Here is a 26310-nt window from a genome sequence, read left to right on the forward strand (position 1 = left end):
ACAATTCCCATTTAAGCACCAGTGTCCGCCGACGTGACAATAATAATACACAAAAGATCGCGTTTATTTCCGAAAAATTACAATTGCGTAAGGAAAGGTCACACCTGTGTGTTCACTCTGTACAGTGCAATAAACAAGAAATACAAAATGTGGGATTGTCATCACGTGATCCTTGCAAGCAACCAATCATACGCGGATATTCATGATCCCATAAATAATCTCTGCACACGCAAAAAAAATAATGCGCGTTGAACTGCTGCAAGTTGTCGAGAAAACAACGGGCTTCAAACAGAAGTTTGGCTTCTACAAAGAACGCAGATAGGATCGTGGAACTATTGGGTTTAATCCCTTTAGACAAACACGCCGGCAGTGCAGAAAACCCCCAATAAGTGACAAGTAGCAAAGGGGAATGTCGCCGTCACAGACAAACACGAAAGACGTGACGTAATACAGCAGCTATCTTTCAATTTCTCCCTCGAGGCGGAATGCCGATTTTGTTACAGCGAACTGAAAAATGTTTCCATCATTCCCTTCTTTACAAATCCTCGTTGCGCAAAATTTTACGAGGCGGCTCCCCTTCCGCATCACGTGACATGTGAACACGCGCGATTGGCTCCGACGTCAAAAACTCTGTGACGTCGATAGACGCCGGGTTCGGTTCGGGACCGGGACGTTTTCGGCTCGAGAAGCTTTCATTTTGAGCCGAATCGCTGGAGTGGCTTTGCTCTGTAAGAGGTGTATTGAGATCTGCATCCTTGTTAGATTTAGCACTGGTATTGCTTCGTTCGTCAGGATTGTTAATGAGTGAAGGTGGCATGGAATGTTTTTTAGCATGGTCCTGTGAATAAGGTTTAGCAAATTAATAATGCAATAAATTTTGCCTTTCAACATATGTACATTTAAAAAGTGCCTATATCATGGACAACAAACATTTTTACACAGGGTACAAGAATAAAAAAAATTAAGAAATTATTTCTCAACACAACGAACCTTTTCAATGGTTAATGTTCTGTCATCACTAATGCCTAAATTCCTTCCCAACTTGGGCATTGGTTCATCATTGATCATTGGTTTGACATCGACTGGCTGGTCAACTGGGTATTCCAAAACTTTTCTGTTCCTGTGTCCAGTTGGAATGTCAGGTATTGGTTTGTGGTTTACATCCGGTGTTTGTGTTAGCTTCTTTTCATCAGAATCAATGCTGAATGGACCATAGCTCGGAGCGATAAACAATCCAAACGACAAAAGCAGAACCTAAAACACAGAATTCAGGGAAATTTAAACATATATTATACATAAAACAATGTTTGAACCATCAAACACATGTTCAACACAATAGCTGTCAATTACAATAAGAAATCTTAGAATTTGACCTTTTTCACAGCATTTAGTCAAAACAGAAAAAATGTATAGTCACAATTAGTCACAGGCAAATATCTTACCATGACACAGGTTGTTGCTTGAGTGGTTTTGCTCGTTGTGTGTTTTACAAGCTCGTGAACTTTGCGAAGTTGCTCAACAAGGGTTGTGTTTTGCTGTTCAAGCTTTTTTACTTTCTGGGCAAGCGTCTCATTAAGATTAGTGCACTGCGCAACTCTTGCCTCCAACCCTTCGATGTACGTTTTCTTTTTCTGTCGACTGGCCAAAGCTGATTTCTGCAAAACAGAACCATATTAAATAAACATGTAATAATAATACGGGGTAGGTGAAGCTGAACTGATAAGACATAACAGGTACACTGCTGTTTGCAGCTCCGTGATCGTGACAGATATCTTCTGCTTATGACAGTTGGTTAAGCTTTACTAGAAGTGAATGAATTACTAAAGAGGGTTTAATCACATATATACTTAAATCTAGGACTAAACTTTTGTCTACGACAAAACCATATCAGCATTTTTAGGAGAGATTTACACATTATTTTTTGTATGAGGGAAGGTTACAGCAATTTACCTTGTTTCTTATTTTTCGTCTGACTTTCTTCAAAACTCGCTCCTCATACTTGGTTAGTGGAAGATCTGTGGGAATTGTCACCCCTTCATCAGACAGAAGTCTCTTTTCCTCAACTAAAAATATATTGAAATGCAAATTTAAAGTTTGTTAAACATTCAGTAGTCAATATCATATATAGACTTCATATAACTTCAAGAGAAGTGTCGCTAATTTTAACTAACATATATATACCTGAAAGCACGAGTGGGGTAAAGTTTGGCAATCCTGAAATAATTGTTGCATTGGTCAACTTGCTTCTAGTTGGCTGTTGCTCTTCTTCGCTCGATGAGGCTGCCATGTCGGAATTTCGGTCTGTTTCAGTTGGTCGAATTTGGAATAAAGCGTTGTCATCAAAGACTTCTCCAATGTTGAAAGCCACTTCTTGAGGGCATTTCTCAGCAGGGGACGGAGTCTGGACCATTGCCCCAGGCAAATTGCTGAAGTCGAGATCAGAGAAGTCAAAAAGAAGGTCAGAAGAACTGTTTTCATTTGTGATGTTTTCATTGCTAGAATGATTGGATTGAAGTTTTTCTCCAGAGTTGGGGGATTGTTGATTATATTGATCAGTCTCTGGGGATCTGAAATACATAGAATCAATTTAGCACAAGGGTAAATCATGCCATGTTGAAGGTGCTCAACATAAATTTCATCAGAACAAAAGCAAATAAATCAAGGTGGTCCAAACAATGACCCACTTTAATTTTTTGTAATCCATAATGTACATACATCAGAATATTCATGTTTAAAATCATTTTAACATGTTTTCAGTTTTTTTTATACACAGTAGGGTTACTTCCTTTCATCATAACTGTATTAGTTAAATTACTATCATAACTTTTACGCTTGTGGTTTATACTTTTATACCCAGCCACTGTTTACAAACTTGCTGCACCCTGAACTAGATGATGGTTCAGACCAGTTTATGCTAAAGCCACTGTAATTCCATGAAGACTGTTTTACAGAATGCTTTAAAAATCATGTTTTACTCACCCCGAAACAGAAGAAATCCCACTGTCACTGAGGTGATCTATGTCAATTTCGCAAACAGTGGGGACCTCCATTGTACTGACAGAATTATCACGGCTACATGCATAGTCATGATCTGATTGAATGGACTGCACAGTTGTCGCAGATTGTTGGCTCGGTTTAATCTGCAACAAGGTATATATATTACAAAAACTGCCTACAGCAAAACAACTGATCCAATAATTTACAAAATGACAAATTAAAGTTGGTATTGCATGTTTTGCTGCAAATTTTGCTTGTGTTACGTACCATAGGTTTGTCAACAAAAATGCCTGCAGTATCGTCATTGAGAAACTGATCAATGAAATCGAAGTCATCAACTTGCTGTTTTTCAGCAACATCGAAGTTTTTCGTGAAAAGACACTCGTTGTCTTCCATTATTCTGTTCATTTCGTCAAAATCCAAAGTGCCAAAGCACGAATTTAAGTCTTGAAACTCCATTGCTACCAATTTTGTAGCAAAAATTGTTTTATTAGAGATCAAATCCACCTGACCTAAAACGCCGAAAAGAACTATATGAGAAACTTTGTTGTGGTGACGTTGCGCTCAGGCGAAAAAGAAAAAAAGGAAATCATGTGACGAGCGACTGTAGCTCCAGCGAAACACTTTTGACGTCACAGACTCGCAGTGGGATGATGTAATAAGACGGTGCATTGATTTCCCCGGGTGATGTTTACAGGGATTTTAACACCAGAAAATGTCGCAAGAACTTGAAAGAGCATGAGCAATAAATTTTACAATACTTTGTTACGTCACACTGTGTCTTTAATGTCGTTTTTGATAGAATGGAGATTTGGCGGAATAATGTTTCTATGGCAAAGAAACTCAAATTATGAAAACATTTGCTTCTGTATCAAAAAACGTATCCTAAAAACAAAGGCAAGTAGGAAATTGCTTAGCAGACCTGTCATCATGCAACCTATGATGCAAAGAAATCCCAATTAATAATTGTTTACTTATTTTTTTTCTCCGTTACGGATGAATGATCACACAAAAATCCCCGTGTGCTGAAAATCACAAAGGAAACTTCCAACGTGTTCTTACGTTTCCCTCTGACGTGCTTGCAATTTTCTTCACGATCTGTGTATTTTTATCAGGCTGAACTGAACATAAATTCTGAAGTAATTAATATTTTAATTCAGTAAAAAATAATTAGAGCAAAATACAGTTTGTTGCTGGCGCAGCTATGGGTATATTACCAATGCAACTCAAAAAGCTCTTCTGGTAATCGATAATAATCATGTTTTTTTTTTAGAGTAAGCACACTTTTGTTTTTGACCGGATAATTGGTTTGCCCCAGATCCATAATATAGGCAAACTTTTTTATGGCCGTGAAAGTGGCTGAGTTAGGTGTATGAATGTATTTGTTTTTACAACTCATCTAACTCTTGGGACTGCCATGCTGTCCTCGTTTCTGAGATTTTTTCTTATTTTCGACATGTGACCAAAGTTTTTTGTGATCTTCATATCCGAAAAAGGTCACACAAATTCTCATGGTTGGCCTGAATAAATATTGAATCAAATATAATACAGAATGCAACATATTTGGTCAGAGTTAAAATTAAAAAAACAAATTCTTTTAGGAACGATTGAGTTATCAAGAAAAAAGTAAGCCATTGTGTTTTCGCATATTTGGTGAGAATTCTTGCATTAAGCGAATAAATTTACCAAATTTAAGTTTCTTGTAACTATTTGGGAAATACCAGCCGTTGAATTCTTACCGAACAGCGTACCGGCCTACTTTCAGCACTGATTGCGGGTGAAGGAAATGACGCTAATTTGAGAGGAGGTGAACATAACCCCAAAAAACAAAAACCCTGCACCTATAATGACCAACAAGAAGCACCGCAGTTACGCAGACGTTAACCACTAAATTGTATCGACTCCCGTGCATTTCCTGCCTGGACAATTACGTGACAGCCAAAGTAAATGGTGAGCGATGAGGTGGCCCCAGGTTTAATTATGCATGCAATTTCAACCGCAGCCTCCGTCCCCTCTGGATTTAACCACATTTTGCGTCGTTGATCTTGTTGCAGTAAATAGCCTGGACATTTAAATCTGTTCAATATTTTATGTTTTCGTCTCTGGCAATTGTTTGATTGCGAGGCACCGCAATGTTTGTGCAAGATTAAGATGTTTTTCGAATTTTTTCTGTTAAAACCGTTTCTGTTTTATCATGATGGTATATAGCATTTCCAGTTTATTTGTATGTGTTGCCTTTATTGGCAGTTAATACTTTACTTCTAAATATTTTTACGGTGGAAAATCGAAATAAACCTAACCTTTAACTTCTGTAAATAATCTTAAGTCGTTTTTTTCTGCCAGATATATGTATTTTGTGTGCTTGCAGGTATCATCAGAATCTGGGAATATTTACAGGAGTTGTTCAAAAAATATTCTACTGAGTCTTTCTTGTGCACAAAGATAACAGGATATTCCGATAATACAAACTTTCATCAAACCTAATGTAGATTTAGTTTTTTGATGACCAAACAGCGGTAGAAGGGCTGTTAAATAAATGATCGTGCTTTGACGATGCAATCAACTCATTAATGCCGCTTGTTAAGTTGATCAATATTCGATTTACAACGAAACGTCTCATTTTGGACCAACTTCATCAGATTCAGTCGCCCGCTATTCGTAGTCTTTATTTTTAATGATGAGTTTGATAATCAATATTGTTGCCCAGAAAAAAAGGAACGCCGCACTAACTACCAAACTACCGCACAAACTGTCACAACCAAATGTTCCTTGTTTATGCTCTGTAACGGCAATAATTTTATAGCTCATAAACAAAAGTCATAAAAATGATGCATGAATATTTTATGTACAAACGTTCATGACAATCACAACCACATTTCTTTAAACATATTCTAATTTTTTCTCTAATTTTTTCCTGATCAGTTTTCTTTACTTGGTTTGTGGGTCAGTGGACCAATATTGCGAAAACGAACGGGCGGACGACACGCAGGAACAGATTCGTGGCCTTGCAATTTAAACCAAATTACACCCATGGCGACTGAAGGTGAAATTACGAAACAATCAAGCTTTCCCAGAGGACGCACTATCCTGGATCTCTGTAGTAGCATTCATTTGACGTTTACAATCATGGCAGATGCAGGCAACTAAGTGTTGAGACGCCAGACTTGATTCGATGAGATCTTAAACCCATAGAACGTAGTGCAACGAATAGTTTGAAACAAGAAAAACGGCAGCATTGAACATAAACACTGCATGTTTTAGACATGTCTACATATACGCAACGATGTGTAATTGCGTCTCTGAATATGAACTATACAGTTTAGCGCGGCTGTTTCCAGCATCTATGAGCTTGCTCCCAGATTTTTAATGACAATATACTGACAAGGACCAGTATGAGATATTGAGGCAACTTTTTTAGACCTTGATGAGATTTGTTTTCATCGTTGGTTATAGTTTTTAAAATATGCGCTAACTTTGCGCCTTAACTTGTGTTTTGCAGCCATTCTGACAAAACTCGCGCACCACAGTCCCATTCACCGCGACGTAGAAATCAATATAGCTAACCATGAAACATTTTATTTGAACGCAATACATTTGCCAACACGCTTGGTCAGAATTTCAAAGTCAAACAAAAACTTCTATGGAAAACGTCATGGGTAAATGTGACAATAACTTATCAGCTCCTGGCATAGGTTTTTGTTTGCATTACAGCCAAAAATACAGGCACAAGATGGGAAGAGGGGGCTTTGGTATCGCAGTCACCGGGAAACCCAGCTTAGAGTGCGGCTTTGTCACCACTGGTCACTTTAAGTTCCATTTAAAACCGATTTAAAACACACTCACGTTATTTTAATTTATTACATTCTCCAGATCCCAGTCCACAACTTATTAAGAGTTAAAGTTCAATCGAACAGCTTAAAGCGTTGCATACGCGATATATGTTTTCTAGTTTGAGGTATTTATAGTTAAAACTTCTAACCAGTCACTAATGTGGATGTGGAATGTTGTTCCACAAACCCAACGTTAAAAGTGCAAATGAATACTAGTTGAATGTGTTATCATCCAAACGTGTTTACGCGCCGATGAATTAATCATATTCGCCTGGACGGGAAGAGCGAAGCATGACAATGAGTTGCTTGTTACTTGTGCCTTCCCCGCTCTTGAATAATTAATTTCAAAGCGTCGAGCATACCTTGGGCTCTATGTGTTATGACGCTCGGGCCGCCTCGGTTATAAAATGTGCCGGGAGACTCGTTGTTCTAAAGCTTGCGGGATTAATGCGACTGGGTCGTGTTTCAGAGATCCGCATTTCGCTTTTAGCCAGGAAATGTATACAGCGGGAAGCATTTAAGTATTGCTCTGAGTTCAGTTTTATTTGCTCTGTTTTCTAATCGTGCAACAAACAGTACAGAGAATTTTTGTGAATGTTTAAATTACTTCTTTTTATAGAAAACCAAGAAGGCATCATAACGTGATCGACAACATACTAGACAAGTCAGATAATATAGTTACGAAAGTATTACTTTTTATTGGCTTTCTAAATGACCAGAACAGTACAGAAATGGTACACAAACTTAATAGTTACAGGTTTTAGGTTGCTATGAATAATGTGTTGTGATTTAATACTATTTAACATTTAGGAAAAACTTAATTATCCTCACCAAAATAAGTACAAACGAATACAAAAAATTTTTTAAAAAGATAATTTTAAAAATGTGCGTGAAAGCATGTTCTTGGCAGAGACGAATCGTTGTATTGCTTACCCTTTATGTCAATCTTCTGATCTACCCCTCTCGTGGCCAGCTTACGCAATGCTTCAATACCCGTCAATGCAAAGTACAAGCACCAACTTTCAACGTTGACAATGCCGGTATGCTTTCTCCTGAATTTTTGTTAATATTTTAGATTTGCGTTTTCGTAGATGCTGAGAGTAATTTTTAATGTTCGGAAATAATATCTGGTAAACTTGCCATTTTAAGATTAATTTATGAACCATTGGTATAAGCGTAATGTTTGAAATAAGTTTACATTTTCTGGGCAGATTTAAATGCCTATTTCATAGTTTGGGGTTTGTTCTGTTTATTCTCAGAATTATGAGTAAATCTGTTAATAGTGTTCCAAAGCAGGAACCATGTCGTACTTTGATATATTTGTCTTAATTTCTCGATGGTACCTCGGCGTTTAATTCTCGTTTTATAAATATTTAAATCTTGTCTTCATTACGGTCATTGTTATATGAAGTTACGTAGCATTATGGTCACAACTTTAACGATCCGCAATACGTGTTGCACTGTTGGGTTGGTCTCAGAGTGGCTTTTGTGTTTAAGTCCAATTAACATTTTGTGTTTATATCGCAAATGTATCGGCACTAAAATGCCGAAAAAGGTTGGAATTTAACATAATAAATTTTGCCAGCTTGCAGCACAAAACGAATGAGAGGAAGATAAACTAAAATGTTTAAACCTCAGCACAACTATAGCTCGTATTCATATTTAAGTGCAAAAATTTCGTTAACCGAAGTATTTGCTTGCGCTTGACAGGAACAAGGTTAACCAAACCAATAGCGTGCGAACCCCGAAATGAACGGGGCGACGTTGCTTCCTTGGGAAGAATCAGTGTTTCACCGGAGAATGCAACCTGTCGAACGCCGGACGTACAAATATGCAGCTTGGTGAGGAAAAGCTTTGAATTTTTTATGCAAGCCACGTTGGGTATTCGTGCGAAAGCAGCAGATTAATATTCAACAAATTCTTTACTGTGGGAAAAGGGGTACAAAGAGTTCAGTAATATCAATTTTTAAAAGGCTGATACATATGCATGACCAAACTTTTTCGATTCACATTTTGTTCACACCAGCATTATCGCCTTTCGCAAAGATAGCCTATTATATTAGATGGTGATTGTTACGTATGGGTTTGGGGATGCAAGTCAATATTTAATAATAGCATGGTGAACCTTAAGTTATTTTATATGCACAATGTAATCCAAACTCACCAAGGCGTTCTGTAATAACAGAATTCTGATGGTAAAAAGCGCTGTGGATATTTGAGTTGGTGTTTTTGAATAAAACTATAACATTCAACAATTAACGTTACGATAACTTTACCGATGTTACAGAGCAGAAATTAATATTATCCAGGATGATAGCACCAATAAATCCTAAAATAGCAACAGCGCATCGCTTAACATCGGAAATAGAACAGAAATATTTGAAGTGGAGATTTTCCTTTTTAATATCCATGACAGAAAATCGAAGTGTTGTAGATTTCAAACCACGAAGTGCTTCACTATTGGTTTACATTAAGTGTCAGCAAACTTTTTTATATGGCAAACAGCCATATGACTGTGAAAGCAGTGACGATCGGGGGCAGATACCCGTTCAAAGCAAGATTAGTTTTACAAAAATATTCTCCTTGTACTAGTCAAATTAATCTTGCCCTGAACGGGTATTCTACTCGTAATTAGAAAACTATTTTCCTCGTATTTTACAAGCAATAATTCCTGATATCAATTTCCAAAAGCAGAACACCAAATTGCCTGCAACATGTAGTGACGTACAAAATTAAATCGAAATGTAACGGTCAGTACATATAGTGTGAATGTATTTTCTTTTTTGTGGGACCAAACCCGATGGGTCGGATAAACCAGCCGTGTGGAACGGGTCCGGCCGAGAGCTGTTATTTGGTGACGCCTGGTCTACATTTGCAAGTAATTTCATTTTCAATTTTCCATCCGCAGCAAAACCGGATTTCGTGCTTCAAATGTGATGCATCACGTGATGACAAGCGTCACGAACCAGATCACATGATCGACGGCATCTCATGGACTTGGTGGCAAAGTGTGACGTGGCCGGGACCGAAAGACAGCCGCCTTACTGTCAACGTTACATTGACTTTGCCAAAAGTATTTATTCTGACCGGTAAGTTTTGGCAGATTGAAAGCAGAGAACGTCGCCGTGTGGTTTCAATACATTTTCAACGTAATTGAAACAACACAACAGCTAATATTTTCAGTGGGGCAACAATGCTAGGCAAGTAAACTAACTTCAGGCCTTGCGTTATTATAAAGTACCTATCGCCTACTTTACTCCGTTAGGGGCCTGGTGTTGCCAACCTACATCCCTGCATCACTAATTTCTTTTTTTGTAATCTTTGTTTTCGTGAGTTTTTTCGTGATTTGAACCCAGGATATCCTGGCCACAATCCCCGATCAGCTTTTCTTTTTGGTATATATGGGTCGGGCGCTTGACCAATGCTACCAGTCACCCGCCACTGCATTACTACATTTCAGATGACATCATGATCGAGTTCTACGAAGGGCGACCTCAAGCGATGATAGTTGATAAGTCGTCGGACTACGGAGTCACGTGGCAACCTCTGCAATATTTCGCCGACGACTGCGTGAATCAATTCGGAATAAAACGAACGTAAGTTTTCGTCTTTAAGTTTGGATCTAATTGACAAGTTAGTATTTTTGTTCAAAATGTCTTGCAGATTGACGGCGCGGGCAGATGTTATCTTTGCATCGCGCGTGCATAATTGATAGATGAAAATGCGCTGTTTCCTTATCTCGTTTCTGTACGCTTTGCAGAGCCATCAACACGCCGTTCAAAACTGTTGGCGAGGCCCTTGCGCCTTTCTGCTCAGAAGACTACAGTAGGAACTATCAGTGGGACTTGACTGGCTTCGTTCCGGTTGCCATTGCCAAACGTCTCAATGCACTCACCGCCATAGGCCTCGGACAGGTCAGTGTTGTTAGTAGATACCGGAAACTCTTTAATAAAGTACCAGAATCGCCAAATAGTCTTGTGGGCAACAAAAAGTTGTCATCTGATTTTTTCTCACACAACTTGTCAGTTACAGGAAATTAACGAAAAAACGAGTTTTGTGACAAGTCAAACCCTGACCACTACCAATGCCCCGTGATAGTTAGGAAATATTGATTATTAGCAATTATATCGTGAGCTGGATTCTGGTGCGATGAATTACATTTCGAGATCTGTGTCCACGCGTGGCCATACTTAAAACATGGCAGATCGAAAATGCTGAAAATCTTTGACTGGTTGTTGTTCTGCGTTTCGCAAAAGTCTACACGCATTCATGGGTGATTAGGGTTTTTTTCAGGTGATTATATTCAAACAACGTCCGACCACAAGTAACACATTGTCACCAATGATGTTTTCCATGAGGCTGTCCCCAAGGAACAAAAATAAATCGACTTGAAGTCACAAGGTCGTGATCTGTCTCCTTTTTTCTTCAAAAATATTGAACGAAGCAAAAATCAATGCGGTCAATAGTGCACAAGCGATAGACTAATGCGTTTGCCCGTGGCATTACCAACTTTCTGTCATCGCGTCAAAATTGCAGGAATATTTTTGAACAAACAAACGTAAAAACCACAGGAAATGATGGAGATTCATAAATGTGGAACGAATCCGGATAATGCGCAATAGTCAATATATTAATACTTCGTAATGCATTTTTTATAAACTTTTTGTTTGAAGATTGCACCCTCCTTTTCTTTCCAATAAAGCGTGCAACTTCCAACCGTAACATAATACCCGAGTTTTCATATTTGCGCTTTTTTAAAACTCTTGAGTTCCTTTATGTTTTATGCATGTCTGGTCCGTTCCCAACATAATTACGCCTTGGTATGCTTCTCACGTAGGACGAAGTGTGCTCAGCGATGTGGAACGATACGATCGGCCTCAAATCGTTCCTTGAGATCACGGGACTCCGCATCAGACTTCTTTCTCCCGCTGTCCTCCATTCCTCTTCGAAGAAATCTTTGGATGATCCGGACACCGAGAAAGAAACCGTTCTCCCTAGATCTGATCATTACGGAATAAAGAAGATTGAAATATCTGCTAGGTCAGGAAAATGCAAAAGTTAATGGTTCGGAGGGCGTTCTTCGCAAATGCGTCTGACAACAGTTTGTCATGTTGATAACGTTAAAGATGGCCAACTGTTTACAGTGACGTAATGCGAATTTACAAACCTGAAATGCGCAATGAGGTAGTTGTAACGTAATATGAGGGTTCATGTAGTGATTACAAGGCAATAAGTGGAAAGGAATTCATTGTCTGATATCCTATTTGAAGATTACGCTTTGCTGATAGGCAAAATTCACAGAATCGCAAACTTTGCTGGATGTTCATTTACATTCTTTCACACATTTCGTCGTATTGTGCCATAAATTTTGAGCCAGATAAACAAAAATTATAGTCGAACTGTTGACTTTGTGGCTGTAGGCTAAAGAGCCACCTAGAGAAAATGTCAAAAATGACGACAGGATCAGCCTGTGCAGGTCTGTGACCGGCGGATCTGTCTTTACGAATCAATATATTACATTTCCGAGATTCCAAAAGGAGTAAAGGACGATCAGCGCCAGTGTATGATCTTTATTTTTTAACAAAAATATTAATTTCGCCTATCAGACTCTGGTGCTGATCGTCCTTTATTCCTTTTGGAGTCTCAGGAGTAGCTATTTAATCATAAAAATTTCTTCATCTTGCCAGTTTGCTGTAAGAGACGCAAACTACACTAAGAAAAGCGGAAAGGCCGGCTCGGTGTACTGTTTGTAGCTGGAATGTTATGATTACAACTCTTATACTATTACTAATACAGGTGCCAGTGCAACGGTCATGCCAGCACGTGTACAACTGGCACAAAGACAGCAAGGTGTGATTGTCAACACAACACGATGGGAAACGAGTGTGAAAAATGTGAATCGCTGTTTTGGATTGAGAAGTGGAAACCTGGAATGTATGTCGCAGGCCGATCACAAGGAAAGGGCAACCCGTGTAAGACACAAGTGACGGGCGGTAACATTTGCTTGGCAAGCACGAAATTTTCTTAAGCGAAACTTAATTCATAAAAAAATAAACCAAAGCTAAAGTTTAAGTTAGAAAGTTCTTGGATTTTTCATGCTTTTTGAAAGACATTTTGGGCAACAGCTCGATGACGTTTGTTGTGCCTTTAGGCTTTTTGCACTACGGACCAGTTAAATACTGTTTTTCGTAGCGGCCTTCAAGGTGCTTTCGCAGAAGATCCTAGCATAAATTATAACTCTACATGAGGCTGATTGGGTATCTTGGATCATACAATACAATGATTTAGTTTGCAACCAGTTTTCTTTAAAGCGTGCATAAAGTTCCAGCAGTTTCTAAATTATGGTCTATAATTTTTCCTTCTGTACGAACCCGTCCAAACTGCCTCATGGACCAATATAATCTCTCTAGTGTAGATTATTGTAACGTAATTTTACGTTAAATAGCAACGTTTGCATTCTTGGAAATATGAACTATGGTCACATAACAGCAATCGATAAAATACACCAAAAAAACAAACGCATTGAAAAAATTGAGTCCAGACAACCCAACAACCCTTAAATTTCAGGTTTGTCATACTTCTCAGCATGGTATCGTGAGAAGCTCATTAGAGAAGGGCGCCATCGTCCCGGTGATAGAATTCCTCCCACTAAACTGCCTGCTCCTTGTCAGTGCAACAAACACAGCCACAGATGTGAGATCATTGATAAGATGGGAGTTGTATGTGTTGACTGTCGCCACAACACCGAAGGCCAAAACTGCCACAACTGCCGTCAGACTTACTTCAGAAACCCGGATATGAGTCTGCACGACCGGAATGTTTGTCAACGTAAGTTTTATAACTATTTTTTTTTATATTATGTGGTAACCCCGATGTCGTGAACAGGACGTAAGATTGTTAAACAGGGCCGTTTCAGTGGCAGGTGTGTATGTCTGATAACAATTCTTTGTCAAGTCGTGAAAGGCATGCGCTCTTGGATAATTTATTTTCTTGTGGCAATATTGGTTCTACTCTACTTATAAGTTCTTCTTAAACTTGGTCGGGACGTGGCGCACTTAGATCGTTTACTAAAGAAATCATCGCGACACACTTGGGTTCGTTCCGCGCACACAAATAAAAATCCCTTCTCTACTTTAAACAATGTATCACGCTAAAACATGACGAACATGTTTTTACGGTTAACAATACACCTTTATCCTTCACCATCTTGGTCATTACGTTTTCCCAAGATAGTATTCCGTAACATATATCGAAATGTGTTGCTGAGTTTTCTAAACTAAATACAACCGTCGATGCAAAATTTGTTCAACAGGACACCATTGTGGCGTTGAAATGCAAATACTAAACAAATACTAAACAATGAGAAAAAGTCGGCATGCCGCAAACTAAAATGTTTGAAAAACAATGATTTCGGGTCATATTTGCGCTAACAATTAGGCTGCATGATTTCAATAAATTACGCTTAATCGCATTTAATTCTTCAGGTTGTAACTGCAGCCGTCTTGGGTCTTACAGCAGATGGTGTGGAGTCAATGGTCAGTGCCATTGCAAGCATGGTTTCGGAGGCAGAACGTGTGGAAAATGCAGGGAAGGATTTTACATGTATCAGAATCACTGTTATAGTATGTTAACCCTTTTGTCGTTGTCTATCAACATGGTTCGCATAAACCTGAATTAAAACATTGAAAACAATTAAAATCATTTCTAATGTTTGGCTTTACTAAACAAAAACAAAAACGCTTTCGTGCCGCCAGAAGCAACTCAGTCATAGCAATAACTTTCATTCAGAAATTAAAAGTGGATGCGTTGAATTATGGACCAAAAAGTGCCGCGAATCCTTCAAGAATGTAGAAACCTGCACAGCGAGCGCCACCCAATGGTGCGTCTGCAAAACATTAAAAACGGGGGAGTGCGATGAGCTGCCTTCCAGTTTCACCAGACCGTCGCCAAGAAGAGCGAGCAGTACACAGTCGCCAGGTGGCGCCGCGAATTCACTTCGCGCATCTTTGCCTGTCTGTACCTGGCTTCTTTTTGTGGCGAATCTCTTCGCCAGATTGCATTGACGTTATGGTTGTCATTCCTTCTTTAAAACAAATCTTTCACGCCGAGAGGATCGGAGGTCAGAAGGGCGGTACCAACTATAAAGTGCCCCGGGATTCAACTTGACTCATATATCCGTGATTTCGCAATCACATTTTTTTAATTCCTACGACATAATTCGTACAGAACGAATGCATTGATTACAAACCACACGACAACCATTTTTCATTGTAAGGGCAAAGATGGCATTGGGAACACGGGGCATTTGAATGGCGGCGGAAAGGAAATTTAGTGATGTTAAATTATATTCAAGCCACTTTCACCGACCTTTAAATAGTTTAAATTGTGATTCCAATGTATGTTTCATTATGAAATGTAAGGTTTATTTTTCTTTGTTAAAGTCGTAAAGATGTAGTGTTTGCGACAAAATGCATGTAATTTGCAAAAATATTTAGTGCAATCATTTTCTGTGTCAGATTCGTAAAGTCAGGTAAACAGCCCCAAGACCAACGTAAACTGTAGATCCGGTATTTTTCGTATAATATACCAGTCCACACACAATATTGTCGACCCTATCTACGTGGTTGATACATTTTACTACGATCTGTGCCTACATGATTGTTCGAGGCATGTGCTTTGTATAGTATTTGTTTTACCCTGTGCGTTTTTAAAGCGCCTTGTTTAAAATCTTTGCCCCCAATTTTACTGCTGAATCGTATGCGTTTGTTCTTATCTTTCCCATATCTGCGCGTGAATACGCATTTTGTTTACGATTATGTTCGTGCACATGCAACCCAAAAATAAAACTTATGCGCGCCATTCCTTACTGTTGCTCGCAAGTCAATGACTCAACTATCGTGTAAGTAACGTGTCCACGTTAGCTTTCGGACAAACAACTTCAAGGCGTAAAATGAAAGAAACACAAAAGTACAAGACATGCCAACGACCATGTATGTCGCTGATTTAATGGAATCAAATCGATTGGCGCGTTACGTAATTGCCCAGGTGTGTTTCGAGTGCGCATTGCTTTTCTCTCGGCGCAAACAGGCTTTTCTGTTTTGCCAAATGGACGATGTATCATAATCGAATTACACTCGCCGTTTCCAAGCGTCTTCTTCGAGATTTGTAAGAAAATGTTCACGGGATCCTCAGGGGACGCGGCGGGTGATTGAAAACTCGAATCCGGGCAACTTCGGAGGTCAAGCTGGAAATTCAACCCCCTTCCCGGACTTGCTGACTGGATGACTAAGAGGTGCGGTTACAGATAGGAAGTATTGTAACAATAACATCACGCGGTATTTGGTTTAGGAGAAAGAAATAACGCAAAATTGAATGTTTTGCACAGCGTTTATTTAAAAACCTGCAATCAACGGCGCAACTTTAGACAGTTTCTCTAGACACTAGCTTAGTAGTTCAAAATTGTGCCAGAGATGAATTATAATACCTTTTAGTCATTTATTCATAATTTGTCGGTACGTTCAGTACGTGGTGAAAAGCCACTTCGATCTTTAATTTAAGACTTTCATCCGTGTTTTAGGGTTTTATCGGTCACACAAAATGACGCGAAGGACCGCATTTCGAATTTGCAAGGGATATAAAGTAAACAGAAAGTTTTGCCAGACGGTAAGCTTGATTACGCAATAAACTTGTTTAAATTAACTTTTACACAAAATCAATAACGTCATGTGCTTTTGGAAAGTGTTTAATAAAAGAAATGATCATTTAATATATTAATATCCAGGGTTTTCGTTATTACATATTTACAAGCATTTTGGTCATCCGCTTTGAAATGTTCTTGCTTAATATACACACATACATATTAAATAGCATTTATGCACATTTATTTGTCTGTCTTTGGATTGAAGAGAAAATATAACTTGGCCATGACAGCCTTGAGGTATTAATACAGAGCCAGATTTTCTTCAAATATATATTTCTCCCTATGGACAGCTTTAGTTTCTCTGTGGAAATAAAAAGAGGTGGTGAAAATTGTCGCTCAGGCCTAAAAGGCTCCTTGTGAAATGTGGTTGTGAAGGGGGAGATTTTTAAATTAATGTACTTTACAAATATCACCAACAATCACCGTTCTTCGGAAAAAAGCATTTTCCAGTTCGCAAAGAATTTTTCGCCGCCCACACATATATCTCTCATACAAAAAACATGCCATCACAACGAAAAGGAAGAAAGGTGTTTTTTATAGGTTGTTGGATTTTAATGACTTGCTTGAAAACGCGTAAACTGTCGACAATGTTTGTTGTTTTGACTTTTATGAATAAGTGTAACGACCAAACTATGACATAAGTTAATGTTGTAAAAACTAAATGTACCGTGGTCTAACATTAGGTTTATACCTGACAAAGCGTAATAGAACACATTTATTCATGTGTATTACAAATAAGCGTTGCCCGGCCAGTGGCCGCGAAGCCCATATAGGTCAGTTGCATACAGTTTGTGTGAACTCACCTTTCGAGGTAGCTGACGACCTAATATCCGAGGGGCAAGAAAGGTTGAAACATCATATCCATTTATAAAAATATATATAAAACAAATCTCATCGTAGCGGAAATAACCTGTGATATCAGTCCCCGAAAGAAGTGTTATTAAACGTGGGTCGTGAAATAAAAATCTAGGAAACCAATGTTGTAAATCACAAAGATCATGCAGATCGTAGTAGACATTTCTTCAAATTGGTTGCACCCGACGCGGGAAATGTGGCGACTTTAAACGTTTTCACAGACGGTTTATTTTGCCACAAGTCGTGTTTATCGTCACGCTAGGGCAGGTGTAACTGGATCACCTATGGTAATGGATCCAGTGCTTAACGCGGTTCGGTGCCATTCCAAAGCGCACAAAACGTCACACACTAACTCTCCCTGGTTCAATGAGCTCTTATGCGGTCAAAATAAAAGCCCTCCTTAAGCCCCAAGCAGCTAATGGTGACACCTTAGCTGCCCCACAACAAGCACTAAATAGGTTAATAATGTTTCTATTATATTACAAAAACCACATAAGATAATGTCGTATAAAGTAACCATCAGTGGCGTCGTTGCGTTGGGAAACACAAGTGCGTGCATGCAATCATCGATTTATCGTGCGTGGCTCCAAGTCGGGTATTGCCTTGAGCGCATTATCGCCCACACTGCGGCACTTCGTTTGCGAGGGTCGCTTATTATGAGTGATCGGTGGTCGCGGGGTTGTAAGTTTGGAAGTGGAGGCGTGGACAGGAAAGTATGTTTTAACCGCCGAGGTTCCGACTCCGAGGAATTCTGCCGATTATGGCTTGATTTTAGCCCAGAATAGGAGTTGCTCAAGACGTTAAGCAGCAAAAGAACACAGGAAAAGAGTGCATTCTGTTGCATAGCTTGTTTTTTGGCTCAATGTCGTAGCTGGATTCGTTGAAGTAATCGTCATTGCAATACTGAGCTTGACTGACGACGTTTTTCTCGAGGTTGCAGGCAAAAGTCAAGGGACATGGTAAAAAGTGAGAAACGACACCGTGATTTTAGCTGTCAGGCACACGGCGTTGTTGCAATAAATATTATCAGTAAAACTAAAAAAATATTCGATTTATTTTCCATCGTGGTTCGTATTAACGATGATTGCTTTATTAGAATTTGCCACAACTTCTTGTGTAACGCATTGGTGCAGCAATTATCGTCAATTGATCGATCGCACTTAAACGTTGGACGTACGGGAGTATAATTTATAGATGAAGATTGCTGCATATTGCTCCCATGGGAAAATAAATATATTGTTTTAGAAAAGGCGCCAAATTCGTCTGTTTGAACATTGCTGTAAAACACAGGGGGCGTATATTACCTTGTGTCTGAAAGGTATTTTATAACCAACTCTTTTTAGTAGTCGTCATTTTTTTGGACTGATATTTTAGCTCTGTACAACGTTTTGTTTCGGTTAAATGTGCCCTGTATGATTTGCCATTTGAGGCCATCAGAAAACACGGTTTGAAGGTCAAACCGCACATGCACTAACCACGAAAGCAGTAAAGCAAATCGCAGCAGCACCTGAAATATTTACGAGAAAATATGCCAACCGTTTTTCTTGCGTATCCATTTTTCATGCGCCCGGCTTTCTTCCGATGTTGTGGCGTTTTAGGAGGTTGTGCAAATAGCGTTTTGGCGTGAGGACGTTAACGCTGTAAAATGTTAAGGTGAGTGCTTCCGTTGTGATTCTGGCAGACCGCAAATACGTACAAGGATATCTAAGTATGTTCAAAATAGTTTGTTTATATGGACAGGAATACGTAGGGGTTGAAGAAATAAAAGAAAAGTGTGTTCATCGGAAATAGTGTTAATGTGGGGATGTTTTCCGTATTCCCTTTTATTTCATATGTTAGGCGCTGGACGGAGTAAACACGCCAGAAAACGCGCAGAAGATCGATCCTAAATGATTTACCGCTTGACGATGGGACAATTCGCAGCTGAAAATGTGGGACTTGAACTGGCAAAAGGTTTTTTCTTACTCGCCCTGTATGCGTGTTTTTTGCCAATTGATCGTGTGTTAGGAACACATAGCGTAAATAGCCCTTTAAATGCATATAATTTCACGCACTGTTCCACAAGTCAAGTCTGACAACCTATGGAATGGTGGAGATGTTATCTATGATCAATAATAACCAAATAGCCGCCAGCGTTCGTCGAAAGGGCGCGAGTCTAGCGAAACATTTGCCGCAAGTCTGAAACCATAACCTCCCTGTGTCACGCGACAGAAAACTGAGTGTATCCGGGCGTTACATAATATTAGGCACTGGGAAAATTTACTGTTGAGATCCGATTTGCTTTTCTATCCGTGTAATTGCCCGAAGAGTGAAGAAAGCAGGACGTAATGTCGCGAAACACTGTCGTTGTTACGTGAGCGGCAGCCACCGACGAGCAGCTGTTGACGTTGCACGAAATTACGTCTGTCAAGTCCGATTGCGGATACCTTCCAGCTGGAGTGTAGACGCACCAAATCGTCGTCATGGCGATGATACGGGGACGTAAAATGAAAGTCGCCGAAAAGAAGCAGTTTGCTGGCGCAACACCATACAAGGTATATATTTATTTGCACTTGTGTGACTTTGCACCTTTACATGCTTCGTGAACACCTTTGTATAAATTCTCGTATGATATGAGATATATGGTGGAACGTCAAGCACCTTCCAAAATGCTAACATGATACGTTGTTACCATTTATTTATCAGATATAATAACACTAACAAAGCGTTACATGAAGTTATATGGCTTACTGACAAATAGAGTTCATGTCTCTTCTGTAAAAGAACGGACGTTATACAAGTTGACCTAATTGTGTACATATTTATGAGTGCATTTTGTTGTTATGTTTTTTCGATGTAAGAAGAGCTCTTTTTGTTACTGCTTCAGTGAACGCTATTCATTTACCGCAAACTTATCTTTAATGTTTTGATGAACAATTTTCCAAGCTTTTTACTTTAACTAGCTGGGGTATTGAGTCGCATCGTAGGTTGATCATCATTTTATTAGAGGTGTTTACGTTTTCAGAAAACCCTGGTCTCACACAAAACGCGTTTCTCAAAGGCACTAGCGAATGCGGTTGTAGTTAACACAATCTATTTTAACTGTATCAGACGAGACTAACCGCGAGTTCACAGATCATGATTTTGTGTAAACCTTGCAGTGCAAGAGGTGCGCAAAATAGTTTTAACGTTGGTGGCTGAAACCTTGTTCACCCATGCTGCAAACCCAAAGATCACAGGTGCTTGTGGTCGCCGCTGTTCCTTCGCCGAACCGATTAATTTGCAATCATCCCCCAAGACAAGTGGTCTCAATAGGATTTAGAAACAATTGAGTGCGTGCGACCTTCTTAACAAAACGATGTTTTTTACATGTTTACGGTAAGGGTAATGGAATTTGTAGTAAGCGGAAAATGTCACAGCCAGTGAGTCGCGCAATGTAACGGTTCACCAGCCCTCAGTTTAACGCTGATCTAGTCGCACCACGGTCCTTGCATTAGGAGAAGATATTATCCAACGGTTCGCCGTACTTCACTTGGTGCAACTGACAAAGCAGAGCTATTCACAACTTCCTCCAAATTATTCCGTTAGAACTGACACGCAGTTTTCTAGCCAGAAAAGTCAGACCAGTGACTGGAGATGATAGTTTTTCGGCCAGCTGGGTAGCTTTTGGCAGGCGATCGAAGGCGAATCGTTAGCTGCGGTTAACTTTGGCCTGTTGACTAGTTTACCATCAGGAAAAGAGAAGTTCAAAGCGTGTCGCCAAGGTAAAGGGAGAAAAGTGTGGAAGGGTAATGAGCTTTATTCCCGACAACGCGCTGTTCGTTGGATGGTACAGAGATCGAAGCCGGAAGGAGCTGAAACCCGTGAGTGTTTGTGACGTTGTACAGAACAACAGTGCACAAGGTTGTGACGCTGTACTTAGCAACCGTGAAAAAAGTGCATAAACTCTACTGGTTGCCTGCTTTGGGACCAATCTTGTCAACACCGTTAATAAAGTACCTTTGCAACGTTTGTTGCACTCTTCACACATAACCGAGCACATTTCGCTGGTACATTTGCATTCGACGTAACTTTGCAAGACCAGCAACGTGTCGATATTATAAGTCAGATATTAGAGAATTTAATTGAATCCGTGGCAGTTACAGAAACACTCAATTGTCGCACGAATTTTATCTTTATTTGGTCAAGGTAGTAATTGTAAGTTATTCAGTGCGCGTAATGTGTGGGCGATATAGGTGGAAGTGACGACATGTTATTAAAAGATATCCTGAACTGTGTGCTATGTCCTATTTTGCCTGCATGGCAAAAGAGCAGCCAAAAAAACGGGACAACCATGTGTGCCAACTAAGCCCCAATTTAGAGCCGCTATAGAACAACAACCTACAACACATAATGTTGATTCTATCCATCTGGATAAATACTGATTCAATTCACAATCTTCTTCACATTTGACTAACTGGTTACATATGCAACACTTGCAGTTAATGCCTCTGGCCAGACTGAAGGAACAACGACGTCTAACCATTGGCTATTCGTCCTCACCTGAACAAGTTCTGACGGCCATCGATGACCCCGACCCTTACTACAAGGACAAGAAGGTATCCACTGACTCGTAACACAGACCCTACGTGGCGATGACGTAATGCGTCGGCGGGTGCGCGTTTTTGCTTTGAAAAGACTTTTGTTTAGCCGGACAGAGTCGATCAAGCCTTACCGTATTGTTGTAAGGTGAGCGCTGGAGTTTGGTCACTTTTCAACAAAGTGCGGACATTTGTAACACGTTCGGGTGTTCTACTTTAAGGAATGGAGTCCAATTTCAACGAATGCGTTTCATAAATCGCAATTATACGCAAAGCATTGATATTAATTATTGCAAAGAAATCATATTTATTTATCGACCCAAATACTGATTGTTCGGCCCACTATGGATTTATTTGTATTTCAAATTTAAGATACAAAACCTGATAATCTGTTTCTTTAAAAACGGTGATATTAATGTGTAAAGTGGTAAATTTGGTGATTAAGGTATTTTTCAGTCATCGCTTTATGTATTCGAAAAACCGTAAAAAAAGCAAATTAAAAAAAAAATTCAAATAACTTTTTTGGGGTAATTAATTCAGATGTTAAAGACTTGTGGTCGTAAACCCATTAGATACAATACTATAAACTTTAACAAATTGTTTTCTTTTAGTTTCAAACAAGTAAGTGATAAATTGTTTGAGGTTTCTGTCATGTTTTCAGACCTTCCTGGTGTTAAACCGAGATCGTCAGATATATCGTTTCAGTGAAGAAAAATCCTTGTTTTTGTTGGGAAGAAGTAGCAGAATACGAATGACTTTCATCAAAATTCTTATCAACAAATATCCTTGTTTTGAACTTGTACATTTCTTTAAGTTTATCACAAACCGTAGTTTATCATGAAACTTTTAGTAGCAATTAAGCCATAGTAATCAGTGATCTACAGGCAGTGTACACGCTGGCAAGACCGTTCTCAGTCACCAGCTGCACTAATGAGACCCGATATGTTGAAAGAGTGTGCACTGTCTGCAGCTCTGAATGATCACATTTTTTTAAATTTGTTTCTGTATGGTGGTAGAATTTTCATGTGCACAGTAATCAACTTTAAATTGTTTTGTTTCACGAGATCGTTGTCGATTGATCGTTGCGTGTGCAAAAAAAAATCCTTAGCATTTTGCGTCACGTGGTTCAATGGAATCGTTATAACGACTATCCTTCTAAATTGCCTGGTGATGATGTTAAATGGAAATGAGAAGCCGCAGTGGTCGGAAAAATATGTCGAGTAAGTTTCAACTAGCTATTTATCTTTTACTAACTTATCTTTTTCTTTAATTTACATGTTTGAATGTATCTGTGTTGAAACACTACTATACGCACTCAAACTGCTGAAATCTCGCAGCCCGGGCGATAAATCAGCGACCTAAGGTTATAAGTGGACCAAAGTACCACACTGACTCACGCTCCTGATGAGATTTGAACTATAAACCTAGAATACCCAGGTTTATAAGTTCAAATCTTACCAGGAGCGTGAGTCAGTAATAAGTAACTTTGATCCAGTTTAGGCTGTGAAGCCTTGAACAAACATTTAACACGGATCCATAAGAAATTGCCAGTTGTGCGATCATTTCTTTAACAAATATAGAAAAACTCATGGAAATAATCGTCAACTTTTTGCAGGAATGTATTCACGGCCATTTACACGATAGAAATGATCGTGAAGATTGTGGGTCGGGGATTTGCTCTGCACACTTTTAGCTACCTGAGAGATCCCTGGAATTGGATTGACTTCGTTGTAATTATTGCCGCGTAAGTTCTTTCATTATGTAAGTTCTTTCAAACGATTTCGGGGCGAGGTCGTATTTGTTTGTGACATAATTAGGGCAACTAAATTTAGTTTATTCTGTAAGTAAGATGCTCGTTTTCGAAACGAAAATACAGCCTTCCAGCACTCTTAGTTGGTTATTGGACAAAAAATTAGTATTTAAAAGCATAAGTCATGGGTTGCGACTTTGCTTCTTTTGCCTTTGAGTCCAAAAGTTGCAGAAGCTTTTGTATTGCAAGCAGATATGCAATATTTATGCATGTTTCTGCGAGAGTGAGGGCAAACTACTCTCTGGCGGTTATATCGCACGCATGCTTCCAATCGTACAAACGCTTTGTAACAAATTCTGCGAAATCGAAAACAAACGTCCTGGAGCAAAAAGGCGTGAATAATTCATCGTTGCGTTTTGGACGAAACCGCACACAGCACAGTTAGGGCGAGTACGTACCAATTTCGACTACAACCCGATGAATGTGCATATTATTTGTGAATATGTTCGCCGCATGTTATGTAAAATATAGCATAAAAGATCTGGTTGCATTGTATATAGCGTCCCAGATGTTAAACACGCCGCTAAAAACCGCGTAATCGTAAAAGTGGGAATAGTTCCAACGATAAATAAGCCCCAAAAGGCCAAGTATTGAACATTTTGTCGCAGTGTAAGCATGACTAGCGCTGTTTATGTGATGCCCAGCAAACTTATCTGTTTATCTTTTGTGAAGATACGTGCTCATTTTGCTGAATCAACTTCCCACTACGGGCTCCTCTTCATTGAGCAGCCTGACATTCCTCCGCGCCATTCGAGTCCTCCGGGTTTTCAAAACTGTCTCAGTCATTCCAGGTACTTTAGTATTGATTGAAATTTGTCGCATGTCCCTCACGCCGATGGTAAACTGGTTTCGCTTCAAGTCAGGGGAGTCAGGGGAATCAGTATCGTATATAAGTAAGCAGAGTGCCCAAGAAGTAGTGACGCACAGAAAAAAACAACATTAATCTGGCAGTACAAAGCAAACAACATTTTTTGTTTTGGGAGCCAGACACGGCTTGCTGGATGAACTAGCTTTGCGGGTCTGAACCAGACCGCAGGCCATAGATTGGTGACCCCTGCTTTTAAGTCACACGAGGCAAGATAAGCGTAGTACACAACACACGTTGTTACTAATGGCCCAGTGGTTTGTGATAAATATACACCTTGTGAAGGCACCTCAAACCTTTGTTTTGAACTATGGACATTGTTAATGTCACTCGTATATTGTTGATAATCAGCGAAAATTCAAATGTTGAAAACTACGAGAAAACATTTCCAATAAATTAGTTTCACTCACACAATACTGCGATTCTCAATCTAAAAAGAAAACAATATCTCATATTTTAACCGTTCCTTCGTGCAACAGGGCTTCGAATGATTGTGTCGGCTCTCGTCGCTTCGACCAAGGCACTGAAAGATGTGATGCTGCTCAGTCTCATGGGTTTCTCCATGTTCTCGCTGGTCGGTATTCAGGTTTTTCGCGGCACTTTGAGACAAAAGTGTGTCCTACTACCCCCGTGGATGTTTCCTCCACCTCCAAATTGCACGGATGCCAGGTGATAATAGTTGTACCATAAAAACAAATAAGAGCCCCAAATATCCCAATGAACTTTACTCTTATATGTTTTGCTTTTTTCTGTACAGCCTTTCTCAAAATACAAAACAGAAATAATGGAAACGTGCTGAATATGAAATTATATGAGACTGTTTAGGCTGTTGTGTTTTGTCATAGGAATCATTATAACCGCGTTAGGTGTTTCATTTTGGGGCAAATAAAGTTTATCTATTGAACAACTGTAGTTTATTGAAATGTTTTATAAGACATACCAATGTTTTGGGGTTGGTTTTGCTCATTAATTTATTTTACCCCAGCTTGTAATTGGTGGATTTTTTTTGTCATTTGTAGTAATTGGACATTATCTGAGAACCCTTCGTGCTCTTTGTCGAATTACTACGGAGACGAAGTCCTGACTTCTTTCGGAATCGCCGCCCATGGTGAAATGCAATACCTTTATGATCAGATTCGAAGGTAAGAAAATGTAAATTGATTGTTTCCCTGAATGTTTTTTGCGTGAAACCAAACCTAGCGTTCTTTTAAGAATATTTAATTTCTTTGAAAAGTTGAACGAAATTATTAGCGCAGTTTTAAAAATATTTTTTGCCAGTGCTTACCATAAAATTCTCAGTCATGCAACAATGAATTCAAAGACTTTTGTATTGCGTTTTTTTTAGCGTATTAAGGTTTGCAGTAGAACATTCTAATGCCACAGCCGGCACCGAAGCCTACCTACAGGATTCGAAACTGCGTCTTTTTTCAAATTTTGAACAACATGACGATGTGGTTGTTAATACTTATTGTTGATAGGAATGATGTTGTGTATTCTGCAAACTTCTGCTCTGGCTGTACTGTACATGGTAGTGAGCTCTCTAGAATAATTTATTTTTAAATACGTATAAGGCAAGCGAAAAATAAATAAATAAATAGGCACAAAATATATGTTAGGGTGGCAGCAGTACAAAGAACTTGGTTCACAGTCAGTACGCGAAAGTGCGACCTCGTAGCAAAATAAGGAACTTAATA

The 26310-nt window shown here is 39.2% G+C and overlaps 3 protein-coding genes across 5 annotated transcripts in view; 2 read left to right on the forward strand and 1 right to left on the reverse strand.

Moving 5' to 3' along the window:
• Positions 1-46: 46 nt before the first annotated feature.
• LOC145897067 (uncharacterized) lies at positions 47-3538 on the reverse strand. Its single transcript, XM_082985233.1, has 7 exons — positions 3265-3538; positions 2980-3140; positions 2182-2567; positions 1951-2063; positions 1443-1655; positions 991-1254; positions 47-838 (listed from the first exon to the last, which is right to left on the reverse strand). The coding sequence occupies exons 1-7, from the start codon at positions 3454-3456 to the stop codon at positions 536-538; spliced, it is 1632 nt and encodes a 543-aa protein (XP_082841359.1). The 5' UTR covers positions 3457-3538; the 3' UTR covers positions 47-535.
• Positions 3539-7710: 4172 nt separating this feature from the next.
• On the forward strand, positions 7711-14941 carry LOC145898265 (netrin-G2-like). The gene is made up of 10 exons (XM_082986695.1): positions 7711-7867; positions 8538-8668; positions 9736-9916; positions 10288-10423; positions 10588-10741; positions 11665-11867; positions 12624-12799; positions 13395-13655; positions 14312-14449; positions 14616-14941. Exons 1-10 carry the CDS (start codon positions 7711-7713, stop codon positions 14888-14890), a joined length of 1812 nt encoding a protein of 603 aa, XP_082842821.1. The 3' UTR covers positions 14891-14941.
• Positions 14942-19712: 4771 nt separating this feature from the next.
• The window catches only part of LOC145897297 (sodium channel protein type 4 subunit alpha B-like), a 28183-nt gene continuing 21585 nt past the window's right edge, over positions 19713-26310 (forward strand). For 2 of the 3 annotated variants that reach the window (XM_082985527.1, XM_082985529.1), the window contains exons 1-8: positions 21000-21224; positions 21843-21959; positions 22603-22721; positions 23063-23161; positions 23557-23685; positions 24424-24542; positions 25096-25285; positions 25636-25758. In XM_082985527.1, coding sequence (XP_082841653.1) covers positions 21153-21224; positions 21843-21959; positions 22603-22721; positions 23063-23161; positions 23557-23685; positions 24424-24542; positions 25096-25285; positions 25636-25758 — 968 coding nt within the window. In that variant the 5' untranslated portion in view covers positions 21000-21152. Of the gene's footprint in view, positions 19917-20999; positions 21225-21842; positions 21960-22602; positions 22722-23062; positions 23162-23556; positions 23686-24423; positions 24543-25095; positions 25286-25635; positions 25759-26310 lie in introns of those variants that run through there. The other variant, XM_082985528.1, reaches the window with a different exon arrangement.

This window comes from Ascidia mentula, chromosome 4, assembly GCF_947561715.1.
Source record: "Ascidia mentula chromosome 4, kaAscMent1.1, whole genome shotgun sequence".
NCBI lineage: Eukaryota > Metazoa > Chordata > Ascidiacea > Phlebobranchia > Ascidiidae > Ascidia > Ascidia mentula.